We start from the raw sequence: 19645 nt of genomic DNA, 5'->3' as shown, positions 1-19645 counted from the left end.
CAATTTTCAGGAAAGTCACTGAGTTTCCTTCAAACATTTGCTCTGTCCCTTGCAAAACATGTGACCTCATGAGAAAATGTTGAGAATTTGTTACTGCGGTCATGTAATGCATTGCATTACAGATTTCATATTCTTTAAAACCTGGCTTTTAGCATAGGTCAATCCATTCTACTAACTTTATAGAACAGCACTGCCAACCTTAGATTTTTGTCCTCCACACATATTGCTTTCATCCTCTAATTTTAAGTGTGGAAGTAAAATGTCTGGGTCTAGGGTGGATGTAACATCTGTTTCATGCCATGCAGGTTTGTCTGGTCATCTGTAGTCTATTTATGATGCCATGCAGCATTGCATTCAGCCTGCATTCTGAGGTCTATAAACTGAGAAAGAAGACAACGGATAACAAAAAGTGCAGTCTCTGATAGCCACATGCACGGGAGCACATTGAAAAAATTTGGAGAGGCATAATCATCTTTTATATTATAATAGTTTATATGTATGTATGTAATTAGCACAATGACTGAGCAATTTTAAATGTATATTACTGAATCTATCATTTTACACATTGGGTCAAGTATCACTTCAACAGTGACAATCATCTAGAGCCAAGGTAAATGTTTGTAATATGTTGGAGCTTTTTTCTCCATGTTTCTGCTGAAAAGGGGATTTTGACTAAATCCACTCAGACAAACCCAGTAAACAAAAGCAAAATAAAACAATGAAACACATACAATTACTGTATTCCATGAGAAAGGCTTGCCTTTTTAAAACAACACTTAAATCTAAACAAAGTGTACATTGGACTATCAGCAATTTATTTCTGCAGTATCTGTCAACCACTAGCTAATTAATATGAACTACAGCTATGGAGTAATCCATTAAGAGCAACAGGTTTTGCTGATATTGACTCAGTGACAATTGCCAAAACAGAAAAAGTTGAGAAAAGTATGCAAAATTCTGACCCATGTTCAAATATTGGCATGTTCTAACCCGAGGTGAGCTTTGTCCCATGCCAAGGTATAAAAAACTGCTAAAAAATAAATTTCCTTAGTGGCCTCATGGCACAGAGGGATAAATCTCTTAATGTGGCCCAGACAACTATGTTCAATTAGAGGTACAGGTGCTGGAGGGGTTGTGGGGGGGGGGGGGTAGGGGTGGTAGTGAGTGGCCGATGTCGACTCGCTCATCCTGGGAAGAAGGAGGCAGCTTAGGCTCAGTGCAATAAACAGCATGTGAGTCTGGCCAGCTCTGTGTTGCATAAGTAGTGAGCTGCTTAGTTAGGAGGTTGCACATATGTGGAAGTGAGCATGCACCTCCCAACAGCAGTGAATGTAGAGCAGGCAAAGCTGCCATGGGGGAATGGGAGTTAGACCATACTCCCTAGCAACAGTATGACACTGCACTAGTGTCCGCAACTTCTTCGCCAACCCCAGATGTGTGTCTGGTTGAGCCCAGGGGAGGCTGAGGTAGGTCTGGTAGATGAACGAGGACAGGAGCTGGTAGCAACTGATGGTTAGCTGTAGGGAGGAAAAAATATATAAAATTAACATATTTCCTTTGCAGTCAATTCAGACTTTTGAAAACTGCTTGGAAGAGTCTGAAACAGCTGCTCTCTACATGTTGCAGACAGACTGTGAAACAAAGGAAATCCTATATCCCAGCATTTGAAAAAGGTCTCCATTATTGACAACCTCATGGTGATGAATTAAACAATGTTGTACTGGCAAACCTGATCTTTGTAATACAGGTATATGTGCAAATAGATCAGTCACAGTATCCCATTCACCTATACATCAGCAATTAACAAACATTTCTGAGAATTCCAAATGATGAAGGGAAAGGAAGTTTTAAAGCATGCTGTATTATGATATCCAACACAGGAGTTTGCAGGGATGATAATTTAGAAATAGAAAAAAGATGTTCTTCCAGAGGTTTAGAATGCATGCCTTACATCACCACACACTGGACATTGGAGTAGCAAAATAGGTAGGGCATATAAATAAAAAAAGAATTCATAGTTATTTCTCAAATGTAATTTGTCTTACTGACACTACGTTCTAAAAAACTAACAGTGAATAACAAAAGAACTTTTCCTTGAAGGGGCAATCCCCCTTTCACCCCCTACATTCCCTCAACTTATATATACCAACTCCACAGTCAAACAACAACGGAGAATAATGAAAGCTTTATGTTTGCTGTAAGTGGCTTTCAATATTTCTGTCACGATACAGTACATTGAACAAATTACCAATGAAAATGTGTCATAATCCCATAAAAAATTTCCTACAACCACGAGTATGACTCTACATTGGGATACCTCAGTCTTCTCACAGTTAATGGGACAGTTATCAGATTGGGTCCGGGAAGATCAGAGATCGAAGAGAGGCAGAAGTGGGTGCCATTGGTCTGCTCCAAAGGGCAATAAAATTAAAAAAAAAATGTATGGAATATTGAGTGGAGTACAGTTCTCTTCCAGCATTTACCTATGCAGACAGCTCTACCTTGCTATCACTGTTAACGTTTACTGAACCACAAATGATAATTCAGAGAACTGCAGAACCTATCTAATCAGATCAACTAATGTAGAAGCAGCTCACCCACAATAAACCAACTTATAAACACTAACTGTTAAAGAAAATGCAATGCCAGTTTGCTGTTTTCATTCACTTCAGTAAATGAAAACACAGATAATCCAGAGGGCTCGAGTGAACTATGGTACCCCACCTGTGACTTACAGGGTGATAGGACTAACTAGAAACAGAGTGCAAATGATTAGCACAGATAAAATCACTTTAACTAGCAGATTTAGGAGACTATTTCTTTGTGATACCCTCCCTGTGAGAAGAAATAAAGACACCATGTTGAAGTTTCAAGTAGTTTATTCAGTTAAGCAGGTAGATGAACGAGTGCTCTTGATTCAGCTGTATCCTTCATTTACTAAGATTACTAAACCTCACTTTACTCACTTTAACTAGCAGATTTAGGAGACTATTTCTTTGTGATACCCTCCCTGTGAGAAGAATAAAGACACCATGTTGAAGTTTCAAGTAGTTTATTCAGTTAAGCAGGTAGATGAATGAGTGCTCTTGATTCAGCTGTATCCTTCATTTACCAAGATTACTAAACCTCACCATGTGAATGATTCTATGTTGCTTTTAGTCATATTAAGCAAAAACTGTAAAGATACAGTCGCATCTCAGTGGCAATGTGCTTCACAACTTCATTCTCTCCAGACTCATTCAAACTGACTTTGATCAAAAGCCATTATTGCCCACATGCACTCCACTTTCAAAACAAATTTAATCCATTCCACTCTTTACAAATCTTTTTACTGTTTATAATTAAACAGTTTTGCTATAATTACCTGAAGGTAAGACAGCTCAGCTACTAGATCTGTCTCTGGTAAGTATTTTACAGTGAATAACACACGGTCAACATTTACTCTCTTCAAACCTAACTCCCTTTGCAGCACACTGCAAACCCAAATTATGCCCACTCCCCTCATCTGAATGACATACTATCACCAGAAGCATATCAAGTAATCGCTCTAGCTCTCTGTCTTACCTTCTGGAAAGACTGACCCACTTTTACTGTTATATAAAAACGAAGAAACTAAGCCATAAATGTAATGTTAATTCAACCTTCTGTCAACCATCTGCAGTGCTACTTGTATGACAAACATTTGCTATGTATTCTTTATAACTATTCTTCTTGCTTGCATACTGTTGTATTGTATGAGACTTTATAAACAACATGTATTACTTGTTTTGTATGTTCTGCGCTGTGGCTGAATTGGGTCCTCTGTGGATCAGTCCACTACCAAGGTTGTTACACAAAAATTAAGTATACTATTGGCACCTCTCTCCAGATTTCCTTTATACAATGTCACTCAAAATAAATTACACAAAATGTAATCACCCAAGTTCTGTGCAGATCAATCCTACACAAGACAAGAACTTCAAAATTACATACAGTACATACAATACAGTAAACACAGATCAAGCTATATAGCTAAATAAAACAAGTTCATACAATTAAACTATGATTTCAAGCAAAATGGAGTACACTGGCAACTTCAAGCCAAACAAAACTAATACTGTTACTTTACAGACCATCATCTATACCAGGGGTCTGCAACATTTACTATCAAAAGAGCCATTTTTGGCCCTTCTCCCACCAAATAAAATTAATCAGGAGCCACAAAACCTATTAACTCCTAAAATTAAGATAACATAGCCTATAAAGTTTTATATATAGTTATTAAACTAAATATAAAAGAACTAAGTTTATAAGAGTGATATTTAAAATCCGTCTCTATTTTTGTTCCTTTGTTGGAATTGCTTGATCACTCTCAGTGTGTGTGTGTGTGTGTGTGTGTGTGTGTGTGTGTGTGTGTGTGTGTGTGTGTGTGTGTGTGTGTTTGCGTGTGAAACCTCTTAGAACAAGAAATCTGGACAAAGCCATAAATAATGGGTCACAAAGGCCCAAAAATAGGGACACTTTTTAAATATTGCTCTTACAAAGTTAGACAGTTGATAGAATAACAGACTTTGCATTAGCATGAATTTTCATCTATTTTTTCTGACTTCAGCCCTCAATGATTTGGCAGAAAACCACAATTTTATGAGACAGACCAAAAATAACAAAAGTTAGGACATTCTACAAAAATCTGCAGAGTTGAGAGGTGTGTGTGTGTGTGTGTGTGTGTGTGTGTGTGTGTGTGTGTGTGTGTGTGTGGAAAATGCATGTTAATAGAATCCATGTTATTCTAGCACGTTTCTACGGTAATAAGAACAATATTTAAAGTCCATCCCTATTTTTGCTCCTTTGTGGCTCTGTCCAGATTTCTTGTAAGACTTTGAGAGGTTTGGAAACCTTTCAGGAGATGCTGCTGCTGCCAGAGGATCACTCGCTCTCAGTGTGTGTGGAATGCATGGCAACAGAAATCGTGTTATTCTAGCAAGTTTCCACGTTTATAAGAGCAATATTTAAAGTCCATTGCTTCAGCACTCTTAGTGTGTGTGTGTGTGTGTGTGTGTGTGTGTGCATGTGCGTGGTGCGTGTGGTAGCGTGGCCATTACTTTTCAAAGCTACAGGGAGCTGCTGCAGTGGGGTGGAAGAGCCACATGCGTCTCCAGAGCAGCATGTTGCAGACCCCTTATCTATACAATCAGTCTGCATATGAATGCATGTGCAAAAAGATTTATATAAACACCTTTCTTAGACAAATATCATTATGCAGAACTACTGTCATTGCTAAGACATATTTACAACTGTAGTATTATGACCGCAAAAGGTTTCTCTAGTTCTGATGTCACCTTCTTTTGATCTTAGTTCAGGCTGCATGTAATACTCATCACAAACCAGCATGCAGAAATTCTCTCACTTCAAAAATTGAGTATAGTCACAAAACAGAAACATGCATTTTCACACTCACTTCAACTTTCTACTCTGACTTTTCCCCTACATTCCTGATTTTGTGTGACACATCTAAGTTTATCAAAGACATATCACAAAAAATGAATCTTTATTAACTATGTCCAATTTCTAAATGATTGAAAACTACCATTTAGTTTCAGTCTCCTTTTCTCTGTTTTCTGAACTGCCATATTTTTCTTTTCTATGTGCAAGGTCTGCAGCAGAATCTGTAGTGTTCTGTAGGAGATATCACTATACTTACATGTAGCTTTTTTAGACTCCCAAGTTCTAAGTGGAAATATCCTGCTGCAACTGCCAATTAACTCTTAAGGTTCTTTTTTTTTATTTGTTTGTTGTCTGCAACCTCCCCCATGTGTGCAACCCCACACTCCCCTTTATATATTAGCTTTGAGGTCTCTCCATCTCAAGTAAAGGGAAAAAAAACACAAGTAAAAAAAGGTAGATAAAAAAGTAGATTTTCTGTGTTATTTGCAGTTGCTGAAACTATACTTTCTTGCACTAAAGCATGGAATACCCTTTTTAATTTTACTCATTTAAGTGGGTATGTGCCATGTGGCTCAAATGTCTTTATTCAGAAGTAACCTCAGTTCAGTGTTCTGGCTAAGCTAGTTGCTCAGAGTTACACTGCAGAGAAATGGAGAATGGGGAATCAAACTTGGGACTGGAGTACAAAGCTCAGCTGCAGCTTACAGTGTTAACTTGTCAGTAATGTGCAGTTTAGTGCTGAATGAAGACTCAAGAACTTGCAAATAAAAGTCAAATACATGCATGGGTCAGAAAACTTATACCTGGTGGGGTGTAAGAGCCGTAACATTTCTTGCATGATGAAAGGTCTGCACTATGGACTGCAACATCTCAAGCTGTTGCAGCACGCTGAAAGACTACAAGCCACTACACCAGAGTGGATTTTAATAATATTTCTGGTCTTTCTGCTGCAATTAGTTTAGTTTTTAAAGACAAGAATTTATAATGATCATATTGTTTTTACAGACAAAAATATGATGCAGCTACAATGCACATCATCTTTTAGAAGGTAAAAGTACTATGCCAAACAGCTCCTCATTGTTTTAGTTTCTGATTCTCCTACACTACAAAAAATATTGTATTGTTTTTCTTGAATTAGAGTAGATACTATAATCCAAATGGTTGGAAAAGCCAGTTTTCCTAAAATTCACCCCTATAATCAAACATTCACTACATCATGCTTCTGCTGATTAGTAGGAGTTTTGTCAATTTTTAGCACTACATTACCACAAAAAATGCAAAGAAATGCTCAAAACAGCAGCTAAATGTCACACCAACATTTAGTAGAAATGTTACCTTTTTGGCTGCCTGTTCTTCTTCTACACCATCCCCAATTACAACATATACTACTTTTCTGCCAAACCTTTGCATTATTCGTTCAAAGCAACTTTCCTTCCCTGAAAGATAAATGAGGAAGAGTTCAGAGTGAATTTACCTGGGCAGCAGCATGCTCCTCATCTCGGGCATCTCCAACCACAACATAAGTTAAGTTAGTGCCAAATCTGGACACTATACGTTCAAAACAGCTTTCTTTGCCTGAAAAAATAAGGCATTCCTTACTTAACATTGAAAAACAAAAGCTAGAAACCGTCTATTGTGACAGGTATGGCTTCATTATACATTCATTTTAGGGAAAACTGTCCAGTATAACATTAAAAGAGTTAAAAACACCAAATGAAAAAAAAAACTAATTCAAATACTGAAATTTTTCAGGAATCTGATCAACCATTATCATTAAATAGTCAAAATATTCCTGTAGCATTAGTGCTTGAAGAACTTTATGACATTACTGATAAATTTGTTCAGAATTCATCTGAGACCAAAAGTACAACTTTTAACAAATGAAAGGCAAGCTAAAAGTAGACATCATAGTATGTTTACAACCACAGGATAGTTCTTATATTCTTACATGTTTAGTACTGTATTACTCAGTGTCAATAATTGCTAAGGGATAAGGGGAATTTTAGCTGTACAAACACATACATATGTAATTTTTAGTATCAATACTGCATTTCATCGAACATTTCTTCTGCTTCTTTCTGAAAATTATGCATTTACCTTTGTGAACTATTTCTGTTAGTGAATGAGAGAGACAGAGAGAGTGATTAAGTGGCACAAAATTTCAGGACAAATCCTACACCTTCTGTAGGCTAAAACATTACAAGCATACACTCACTTCCCCATCTCCAAAGCTGCAAATACCAATCATTTTTTCCAACTTAATACTGTTAATTAAAAGAACAATAAAAACAAAATACAAAGGTTACTTGCCTGGAACAGCAGATCAAGGAGTGGTCAGTGTGTACACTCATATTGCAAGCAAAATGGAAGTTCCACTAAATGTTTATGCAAGACCTTAGTCCTGGCATCTCCCATTCAAAGGGCTGACGAGCCTTTCAGTATCCTGTAAAGTTAAGACTTCATTTGCCATAACACACACTGTTAGGTGTGTCAGAAGAAGAAATTCAGCAACTACAGCAGTACAGTATGAAATTGTAAATTTGCTTTCTGCAATACCCGACTTATTTCCTGTTATCTCACTGAATCATGTACAAGCTAACCCACCTTTGTTCTTTCATTAACTGAAGCTACATTTTCCTGTTCATTTTCACCATCCGTGAAAATTGTGATGCTCTCAACTTACGACATTACAGGACAAGTCTGAAAACAGTTCAAGAGTACGATATTATGACTGAGTGCAGGGAATTGCATGAACAGCCTGCTGGATCTAGAAGATATAAATGTGTATGTGTGTGTGTGTGTGTGTGTGTGGGCATATGTCAATATCTCTCTCTCTACACACACATATATATACATATATATATATATACATACACACACACACACACACACACACACACACACACACACACACACACACACAAGTTAGTGACTTGACAGCGTTACAACTTTGATTTATTATCTGCAAGCATCTCCTTGCTCAAGCCTTTAATCTCCTATAAGAAATAATAAAACTGATTTTATAATTGAGGACTATCACTTTGTTATTTAAATATACAATGGCATATTGAAAATGAATTTAAGAAGGACCAGCTCAATGAAGAGGGAATACTATTTTCACCCATACAGCCAATGATACAAGTAGGAATACTGGAATACAGCCACAAGACCAGCTGGGAAACACACAAGTTTCTCATGGGGCATTGAAAAAGCTTGCTGGTACTGCTATGACCCTCACAGAAAGCTAGGAAGAGCTGTGAGGACACTCTATAGCAGGTGTCACCACCTGTGTACACCATGGATGAAATGAAGCATGCCCATCCCTGGGAAATGATGGTCTTATGTCACAATATGTCTAGGATGGGGAACCACCTTAGTAACCTGTGCTAATGCTAGCCTTAACTCTGCCCCTGCTACTAACCCCGACTCTACATCTCACCTATGAATCCCCCCTTACCCTTACACTACCACTATTCAGACAAAGTAAGTCTGAATTTAGGGGTAGAGTTTGGTTAACAGTTTGCAAAAAGGAAATTGCTTTCCTTTTGCAATATTTTTTCAATCTCATGGATATTTCAGTGTATTACACACACACACACACACACACACACACACACACACACACACACACACACACACACACACACACACACACACACACACACCCTTCCAGGAATGAAAAGGAGGTAAGGTTTTCCCCCAACCACTACATTGTTTTGACTGTAGTGTAGGGGAAATGAGTAAGATTTGGATATGATCTTCACTACTCTGAAACTGTTAAATATAATTCTGTGACTTCATCTGACAATTTTGCAAACTGAGGAACACCATATGCCCAGAAACAAATGATTATAATGGCAGTCGGGACCACTCTGCATACCTCGACCAACCAATTGAGAAACATATCTCTCTCTCCAACATGTCCTACTTAATTTGCAAGCAAAATTTAAGTCTTTTAATTTAGTAGTTCGGATGCTGTTTGTATTACGGATGTGCAAAAGATTCAAAACAGGGTCCAGGGATGCCTTGTATGCCAGGTAAAGATCACCTCTCAGAAGTCTGTATGATATTGAGTAATGAGAGAGGGCTTTGAAGCAATCAGCATAGGACACTATGTTTACTCCCTGTATTCTTTTTTTAAGGAACCTTTGTGGACGTTCCAGTTGGTGCATGTGTCTGGTCAGGTACATATTGAAAAGGGGCTACTGTATTCTGTGGGGCTTGAAGTGAGTTATGATGGGCCTGATGAGGGCCGAGTATAGTGGTTTGATGACTTCTCTGGACTTAGATGCCATGCCCTTCTTACAAGTCAAGCAACATAAAAGGATCTTCTTACTACCTTGGACACATGTTAGTTGAAGGCTAGGTTACTATCTAAATATATTCCCAGATCCCTGACTAGTAAATCAAGTTTTAAGAATGTTTTATTGATGACAGTTATCTGGGAAGATAGACTTCCCAAAAAGAACTATAATGCATTTCTTGGTATTGAGTTTTAAGCCATGGCTTTAGCACTGTGTTTCTGTATTAGAATTTCCTGAGGGGTGTTCTCATCTTGGAGGGATTCAGTAACTGCTTCCAGTTTGCAATCAATTGCAAACCTGGCTAGCCAGTGGCCTTTGATATTGGCGTTGACATCTGATAAGTAAATGCCAAAGAGGAGTGGGTCTTGCACTGAGCCCTGGGGGACTCCACTAGTGACTGGCATCTTTTGGCGGTGACCTCACTGATTCCAACCTCCTGGGTCCTATCCATAAGCCAGCTAGCTATCCAGCATGTTATAAATGGGTTTATACCTAATTCTGTAAGTTTGTTGATAATGCCCAAATGGGGTATTGTATAAAAATTGACTACTTGATGAAGTCCTAGCTTGTGAGACGACGAAAATGCAGTACGTCTGTTAAGAGCGTTAATGTGGATTTGTTCATTTGTGGAATATTAAACTGGTTGAACAGTGCTTCTGGAGTTGTCCGCTTTCATCCTGGATGCCTTTTGGTATTTTTTCTGAGTATTTTGGACAGTTTTTCGTGTTTGTATTGTATAAAAAGCCTTAGCCAGATCTAGGTAGAAAGTATGCACAGTTTTCCACTCATCCATCACATTACTGACATTTTCAAAGAAGTCGACCAGATTCAGTAAGCATGATCTTCCTTTGACTAAGCAAAAATGGGATGGATCCAGTGTCTGTAGGCCTCCTATGTCCTTGCTGATAATTTCCATGACAATTCTTCCATGGCTTTGCAAATAAGACTAGTCAGACTAATAGGTCTGTAGTTTCCAGGATTTTATTTATTTATTTAAATTTGTTGACCGGGAGTGTCCGACTGGATGTAGGTCCATTTTCAGCGGAGGCCCGGGGAGAAAAGCTCCACAGTTAAAATAAACAGACAGTATATACATTGGATTACATAGTGAATAGCAATTACTTACAACATATTTACAGATAAAGAACATAGTACATCAGTAGGCAACTAGAATCTTTATCTGTGAAGTGCATATCAGACGTTAACAAATTTAAAGGATCTATTGAAGGTCCTCCCTTATGAAGTTGGATGACCATTGCTGTCCTCCATTCACATGGCACAAAGCCTGTTTTAAGACTACAGTTAAATAATGACTACAGGGGTCCTCCTGATAAGCATATTTTAGACTATACAGGAAGCATTCTGGTATGTTACTGGGAACAATTGAGGCCATGTTCTTGGCTTTAATGAATGTAGTCAGTACATGTTCCATAGTTATAGTTGGGGGGGGTTATGTTTGAGGATAGTATTGTGGGGATGATTGGGGGTGAGAGGGGGGTAAAGTTGGACCTGAAGTTTTCTGCTCACAGGTTTGCTATATTGCCAAGTTTGTGCATGTGACACTGTTAACCACCAGTTCAGCGCATTGGTGTGTGTTGTGTGGATTCTGACATAGCTGCAGAAGGCATTATTGTTATCTTTCACCTGGAAGGATATCTTAACCTCAAGGCTGGCATTACTTGATCTAATTACCCCTCTTAGTTGTCTATTTACTTTGATGAGATAGTTTTTATCTTTATGTGAATTATCCTTCCCGATTTTGCCATTTTTTCCTTTTATTGTATATCCTGTTAAATTTGGGATGCCAGTGGTTTGTTTCTGGGGCTAGTTCTGGGTTTATTTCTGGTAAGTACAGCAGCCTCTATGCAGCCAGTAGCATAGTTGCACAGAGTTTCTGACAACAATTCAGTACAGGCTGCTCTGTTCTTGGGCTTTGCAGGGGCATTGAATTTTGACAAACCATCATTTAATAACAGGCAATTAAGCCTTGAAATTGTTCATAACTGTTACTGGTTTTAATGGGATTATGGAGTTGATTTTGATTTTAAGGGAGACAGCTTTAGGGTCGACACATGGAGGGTGGTGCAACATTTATTTATTTTACATTTGTTAACCGGGATTGTCTGAATGAGCAAAAGCCCTTTTACAGCAGAGGCCCAGGGAGAAAAGCTCCAAAACAGCTACAAAAAATATAACAGTTAAAAATTCAGTTAACATTATAATCATTCATAATAAAACTTGTAGAACAGTTATCAATATATGCAGTTACAATTATCTATATAATGTTATGAAGAATAGTGCAGCAGAAGGATAGGAGATAGTGTTAGGTAAAAAATGATGAAGCAGACTAGTTTAAGTTCTAAATGTTTTGGTACAGAGAAGAAGAAATGATGGTAAGACAGAGGAAGTTAGGTCTGTTATTTACTCACGGTATATTCAAGGAGGCTGAGAACAGGTACAAATCCAGTGACCTTTTAAGTACTCTTTAGTGGCTAGTTTGAATACTTTAGGATGTGAAAGTGATCTAACTTTTTGTGGGAGTTTGTTCCAAGCAATAGAGGGATGGTAGCTGTATGTAATGGCTCCTATTTTGGACTTGGGCTTGTAGATTTGCAAAAGGTCTTGGGTAGTGCTCCTGAGTAGTCGGATGGGACATAGTAGGAAATTATGGTGCCTAGTGCTGGACAGTAGGATGGTGAATAAATAATGGAGTGTATAATTTAGAGATGAGAGAGGAGTAGGAGGTGTGGTAATTCGAGCCAGTTTAGATGTCTGAGGGTGATACAGTAGTGAGATTTGTTGGTTTGTTGTGCAGCAAATCTGGCTATTTTATGAAAGGTCCATTCAAGTATGCTAAGTAAGGTGGAGTTAAGATTTGTGAGTATTTGGGAGCAGTATGTTAGGCATGGCAAAAGATAAGCATGGGTGATTATGGTTCTAGATTCAGGGGTTAGGAATTTTTTATTTCTGTAGAGAAGTCCTAGTTTTTAATGGGTTTTCCTGATACAGTTATTTATATGGAGGTCAAATTTTAGCTGATCATCAATGGTTATACCAAGGAGTTTAGTACTAGAGTCAGCAACTATGAGAGTGTGATTTAGTGATTTTATTTGAAAAGTAGATTTGATATGAGTAACAGTTTTGGGAAGAAAGAGTAAGAGTTAGTTTTTTTGGGATTAAGGATGAGCTGATTATTGGTGAGCCAAGTTTCAACAGAGTTGAAAGAAGACTGGGTAGCTGTTAGAAGTTCAGAAGGTGAGTTAGCAATGGTGATAACTGTGGAGTCGTCTGCATAATGCACTAATGAGGACTGTGGACAAGAGGAGTAGAGTGAGTTGGTGAAGATATTGAAAAGTAGTGGTCCAAGGATGGATCCTTGGGGAACACCCATTTTCACTGGAAGGGGAGATGATAGTGAGGAGTGCCATCATACTGATTGCTGCCGGTCAGTGAGATAGCTGGAGAACCATGCTATTCTTGTAGTAGAGAAGTTGAGATCAGAGAGTTTATTCAGTAGCAGAGGATGTCAGACAGTGTCAAAGGCTTTTGAGAGGTCAAGGAATAAACACGAGATAAGTTTATGATTATCTCTAGCTATAGAAATGGTGCTGAGAAAGGAAAGTAGAGCTGTAATGGTACTATGTTTGGGTTGGAAACCATGCTGAGTGGGAGTGAGGAGTGTACCCTGTATAAGATATTGCATTACTTGTGTATGCATACATTTTTCTATGACTTTAGACAGAGCGGAGAGGATAGCTATTGGTCTAAAGTTTGAGAGTTCTGTGGAACTGCCACCTTTGTGAATAGGTATGGTGTAGAATTGTTTCCAGATAGTAGGTACTTTAGCTTCAGAGATGGAACGGTTGATTAAAATAGATACTGGCAAAGCAACAGAGGGAGCAGCTATCTGAAGAAAGTAAGATGGGATACTGTCAACAGAAACAGAGTATGGCTTTAGTTTGGAAAGAAGAGTTTTGATGTAAGCAGTAGGGACTGCTTTAAGGAATAAAGAGTTTGCAGAGTTGGCTGTGGGTAGAGGTTCCAAGCAATTTGGAACATTGTTAGTGGAGTATTTTAGGTTAGGATTGAAAAGTTTGGCTACTGACAGAATGAAATAGGCACTGAAGGAGTTAGCAGTCTCTTTGGGAGATTTGTCAGGAGATGGATTAGATGAAGTAGGATTACCAGGATGAAGTATTTGGTTTACGGCATTCCAGAATTTTTTTGGATCTGATTTTAGGGCAGCTGGAGGGTTATAGTAAAAGTCTTTTTTATCTTTATCAATAATTGTTTGTCTTATTTCTCAGTTCTTTATACTTTGCAGATCTGCTGGTAGTTTAGTTTGGGTCCAGGTTTTCCAGGCTCGGTCTCTGGCTGTCATGAGAGTGTGAGTATTAGATAGCCAAGGGGATGTAGTAACTTTTATCCTTACTTTCTGTAATGGGGCTAGTGAGTTTAAGATATTTAGGAAGGTTGAGTTAAAAGCTTGAACTGCTTTATCAAATGGGAGCTGGGTAAGGAAGTTCGAATTTATTCAGAGTAAGAGGTTATTAAACGTTTCTGGGTTGAATTTGGATAATTTATGACAGGTTATGTATCTATGTGGTTTAGATAAGTGGGAAGTATGTCTTAATACCTTTATAGGAGAGTGGTCACTCAGGGAGTCAGAGAGCGTTTCAGGACTATGGTATTTAGAGGGATATGAGACAAGAATCCAGTCAATGAGTGTACTGGTAGAATGAGTGTTATTGGCATGAGTAGGCTGGGAGATAAGTTGTGAAAAGCCATATAGATTTATATGGTATATTGAGTTAGGACTCAACATATTCATATGTATATATATTCATATGACACACACACACACACACACACACACACATATATATATATGTTACACACACATACATACACATATATATATATATATATATGTATATATATATATATATAAAATATACAAATATATATATCATATTCATATATGACATTCTCCCATATTCGTGAGCATAATGTCCGGTATGTTTTTAGCGTGTCCCTATCAGTTCAGCGAATGGCATTTTTAGTGCACTTACATTAAACTGTTCATACTGACATCATGGTACAGTGAGCAGTGGGAAATTTGTCCTTTCCCCACTGTAGTGCGATCTCGGAGTTAGTATATATAATTAGCAGGGGGCGTGGGGGGGCACAGGGAATTTGATGAACAGCATTTCCGATTAAATGCCATTCACCGAACTGACGGTTCAATGTAGTGATATAGACCTGTTGGAGCTTCTTGTAGGTTATTCACTATTTGGTCAAGTTTTCTTTTTAATTATGAAGTCCAGGAATCTCTGTACCTGTTGATTTGAGGCTGTGTAGGATTCTCAATCTGTAGAAGGATAATTAAAATCTCCCATAAGTAGGGTGTTAAGTTGGATGGTAAGTGTCTCCAGTAAGTCCAAGTATGCACTGTGAGCTTCTTGGGACATGGAGGGTGAGCAATAGCTGGCTAGGATATGGTACGGGATTTTCTCTTTTGTGATCTGTTTGTGGAGGAACTCCAGCACGTTATCCTATTTGACCATCCTAGCAGTATGCTTGTTATTGACACTGGTACATAAACAACAACCCAGATATCAGAAAGAGTAATCTGATATGGAGGTAGTGCACTCAGCTGAAAGGAAAAGGAACTCCAGACTCCCCCTCACTGACTCCCACCAAATATCCAGATGTGAAGAAAAGCAAGGGCTTAACAGTATTAAAGCATATTATTCTTACATCTCCAACAAAACCTAATCCAATCTAAACTAACTGAAGACAATCTTGTTTCAGATTCCCATCCTACCTAGTCTTGACAGATATGGACCACTACAGACAACTAAAGAGGATGATGGGGTTATATCTAGGGAAACTCCAAATCCCCCAGTGCAAGAGGCCAAACAGCTGGAGTGCTAATTAAAACAACTTGAGATGATTACAGTAGCTGCAGAAGTCATAAACTTTATAGGTTCCAGAGACAACTCTGAAAAATTAAAAGTTTGGCCTAAGTACAGTATTGTGGTGTATGACTTTTCCAGGGGGACTGTGTGGCTATATTTCACCATTTGGTGGATGGAAATCCTCCAGACCATACACGAGTAGAATATGAGTATGGACAGAGCAGGGTGAATTAGCAAACCTTGACTCTCTGCCTTAATTGGAGTTCACCACATTAAGCACCTACAATGTTATGTGAAATAATTTCTTGTATTATTGCTGTTTATTTGAATGACCAAATGTTAAACCAACTTTTGGGCATGGTGGATAGATGAGAAGGTGTGGAGAGAAAGCAAGGGTGGGGGGGCCTGGGGATGGTGTTGGTTGCTACTTCCAAGTTATTTCTTGTTGAGAACCCAGATATTGACACAGGTGATTGTCTCATAGATATCAAAGGAAATATTTCTTTGGTATCAAATGGTGGATAGTGATAACAGCTTTATAGCAGCAATGTGAACATGTAAGTCTGGTGAGGGCATATCTGGCACTGGAGGGGGTCTTAAAACAAACTCAATAAGCATGTACAAAGAGTGCCTAATCCCTAACATTAAATGGTAAATTGTCTAAAGTTAGCCGAACAGTATATGTGCTAGTGTACTCGGTATGGCAGCAGAGGCATTTAATATTGTTTGCCATATATTGTCTTATTATGTATTAATGACTGTACTTGAAAGAATGAAATGTTCTTCTGGTTTTTGACTTTCGTATTATGTTGCTTAAAATGGTTGAGATCAGCAAAGCTAGAAAATTTGATGACTGTATTTTTGACAAAGTGGTTTTAATGGAGGTATTTGCCTGCATCTCATTATAATATGTGTAGTGGGATTCTTGGAGTGTCTAGATGTAGAAGGTATTGGTCTCCCTTTCACTGCACTATCCTGGTACCTGTTGTTTTTATCCATCTAATGAGAGACTAATCTCCATAGATTTATTTATTAATTTGTTATTATGTTTCGTGTGATTTCTTTGGTTAGGGTGTTACTTCCTGGCTTAAGAGATTAATTGACCCATGTGATAATGGTTAACAGATTTGTGGCAGAGTTTTAAGGAATTGGTCCTGAAAGACCATATTTTTAAGAGAAAACAGCTTTAGACCAATATGAATTGCTTGACATGGAATGTCAGGGGTTAGAGACAGTATACAAATGCACAACAGTTCTAAAGTACTTGAGATGGGAAAAGTACAGGTAGCTATACTACAAGAAAAACAGCAAGAATGAACGTTCTCTCTCTCTCTCTCTTTTTGGAAAAAGCTGGAAAGGATGGGATGGCGTAGTAGCACAGTGACGATAAATGTTGCCTCAGAGAAAACAGTTTTCTGTTCTGGTTCTCATCTGTGTTGAGTCTGCATATCCTTTCTGTGTTCATATGGGTTTTCTGTGAGTACTCTGGTTTCCTTTAACATCCCAAACACATGCTGTAGGTATACAGATGATTCTAAATGTATCATAGATACAGTATATGTGTGCATGATACAAAAGAATGGCTTGGCAATATACTCTGTTCCCTGCTTGCCTGCTAATACTCCTAAATGTATATCAATATGCAAGACAGGCATGATGTTGAGGCAAAGTAGAATGACTGACCAGAAATTATGAGATATTTAAATCAGAAATGCTGCATCAGTTCATGCCATGATCAGCATATTCAGGATGAGGGGAATCAGGCAGGAAGGTTAAATGAAAACTATGGTCCATAATATTACACTTATTTGTTTTGCATTAATCATTGTTGAATGTAAGGTGCAAAAAAATAATAATAATCAGTCTGGCATTACTTGGAAAGTAACCAGCCACACATATTGCATAAGACTTTAACAGCACTAAGAGAATAAGCAATTCACAGCCTCCTAGTACTAGAAGTACATTTGTAAGATTGTTTTCCTAACTAGCTGAGAGCATTCAGCAGAAGAAACAATACATAAAAAATACAAATGGCCAGTGGTCTACCCTGAAGAAAATCAAAAAGAAAGTGAGCAGATACTGTTCTGGTGAAGAAAGATATAAAGATGAGTGACTTGACATGAATCCCTATATAACTTTTGCAGGACAGGAATGTCTGATATTTGTAAGAAGAGTGAGAAAAGCTGTCATTTAGGTCAGTGTCAAGAAGCAACCTCAAAATGTTAGGCGTGCTGCAAATACCTCAACCTGACCCATTTCTCAGACACAGTGATGCAAATTTTAAAAATTGTATTTCTTAATTTTTAAAACTACATGAGAGTTTAACACTTTCTGCAACAAAGAATTCAATAAGCTTCAGCTGTTTGCTACACACCAGGAACTGTGTTTTAAGGTTTCTGCATGTAAACCTCTTGATAAAAACTAGAAAGATGTACATTGATGCTAACCTGAAATCTCAACATCACAACATCAGCACTTATTTTTACAGAATCATTCTAATTTTGGAAAAGTATACCCAAAAGAGGTCATCAGGTACAGTTCTTCAGCATCAGTTCATTTTGCTCTCATTCTACTTCTGATTTTTTAGACACTGGAGCATTCTTACCTATTTTTGTTGCGCTGTATATGTTTTCAATGGGAAAAGCACTCCCAAGGCTATACAGTAGGACTTTAGCAAGTGCTGGTATGAGCTGTGTAGTAGTTACCAATACATTAACACAATTGCTCCTGAAAAAAAAAACACACAAAAACAGTATACTGTTACCATTCTGGAAAACACTAGCATTATGTAATCTTAAAAAAAAATTAGAACATGAGCTTGCTAAAGAATGGCTGAGATTTAACTTATCATGAAGATCATTAATTTTCATTTTTATAACAAAAATTAATGATTTTCCAAAATAAAGACTGACCGGAAAACTGTCAAAAAAAAATAATGTAACAGGAGTGGTCACTCTAGAGCAGGTCAAATTCTGAAAAAATCTTGCAGTTTCTTATAATTGTTCTTAAACAATATCAGGTATGCTGCATTTAAACATGTGAACTGTAATTTTCCTTAGTTATTAACTTCTTAGATGCAAACCAAAATGACGACAGTAGACTCTCTAAATCTCATAAGACTAACTTAAAAATTCACTAGTGCACTCCATGAAAATGAAATGTTATAATGCAATTCACAATAAATCAATTATTTGTGTATTATTTCTGGATTTCCCCTCAAAATACCCTTTAGAATGGCTACCACCTTGCATAATTTAGTACTTACTTCCCACTCACAACCTCAGCCGAAGAAGGGATAAGAACATTTATTGTTTAGGACCCCCCAAAGTAAGTAAAGAAACAAAACACCAATATAGGCAAAAACTCTTTTACAGTGACTGCTCAGAATAACAGCCCCATAAAAATAGTATCACATACCAAACTGCAAGGTGTCATAATTGATGAAAATCTAAAATTTGACATCCATATCCAAACTAATATAAAAAAAACTCACCAAAAACTAGGACTCCTGTATAGACACAATCATTACCTTACCCCCTCCACCAGACACACCCTTATATCAACTTACCTTCTTCCCTCTCTTATGTATGGTGCCCCTCTATTCACTAATCTTCAGCTAGGCTTACAGGCCAAGTTGGAAACCTGTTACAATAAAATCTCCAAATTTGCCAGTAACTACAAAAACTCATCGCATTACTGTCTCTCTCTCCACTCCCTAAAATGGCCTGAACTTCCTAACTACCTCAAACTCCTTAGACTTACTACTGCTCACAAACTTATATTCAAACCTTCTAGTTGTCCTTCTCTGTTCACCTCTTTAACCACCTACATTTCCAACTGCTCTCTAAGATAAAAAAAAAAACACAATCTTCTAAAATATATAAGCCTCATCAACCCCCTGGCCACCTACTATTATCCTGCTCCCTAGCTACACTCTGGAATTCTCTCCCTACAACCCTTCAGAATACTCAGAGCCACTCAAACTTTGAAAATCTT

At 37.8% G+C, this 19645-nt stretch overlaps 1 protein-coding gene across 1 annotated transcript in view; it reads right to left on the bottom strand.

Moving 5' to 3' along the window:
* Positions 1-19645, bottom strand: part of EYA4 (EYA transcriptional coactivator and phosphatase 4) — a 3122134-nt gene that overhangs the window by 45223 nt on the left and 3057266 nt on the right. Inside the window, exons 18-19 of the mRNA XM_044077094.1 lie at positions 18255-18376; positions 6760-6860 (exon numbers count right to left, since the gene is read on the bottom strand). Of these exons, the coding sequence (XP_043933029.1) occupies positions 6760-6860; positions 18255-18376 (223 nt within the window). The remainder of the gene's footprint in view (positions 1-6759; positions 6861-18254; positions 18377-19645) is intronic.

Source organism: Protopterus annectens, chromosome 1.part1 (assembly GCF_019279795.1).
Source record: "Protopterus annectens isolate FY-2018-M chromosome 1.part1, PAN1.0, whole genome shotgun sequence".
NCBI classification, from domain to species: Eukaryota; Metazoa; Chordata; order Ceratodontiformes; family Protopteridae; genus Protopterus; species Protopterus annectens.
This window is presented reverse-complemented; position numbering and strand designations above follow the sequence as displayed.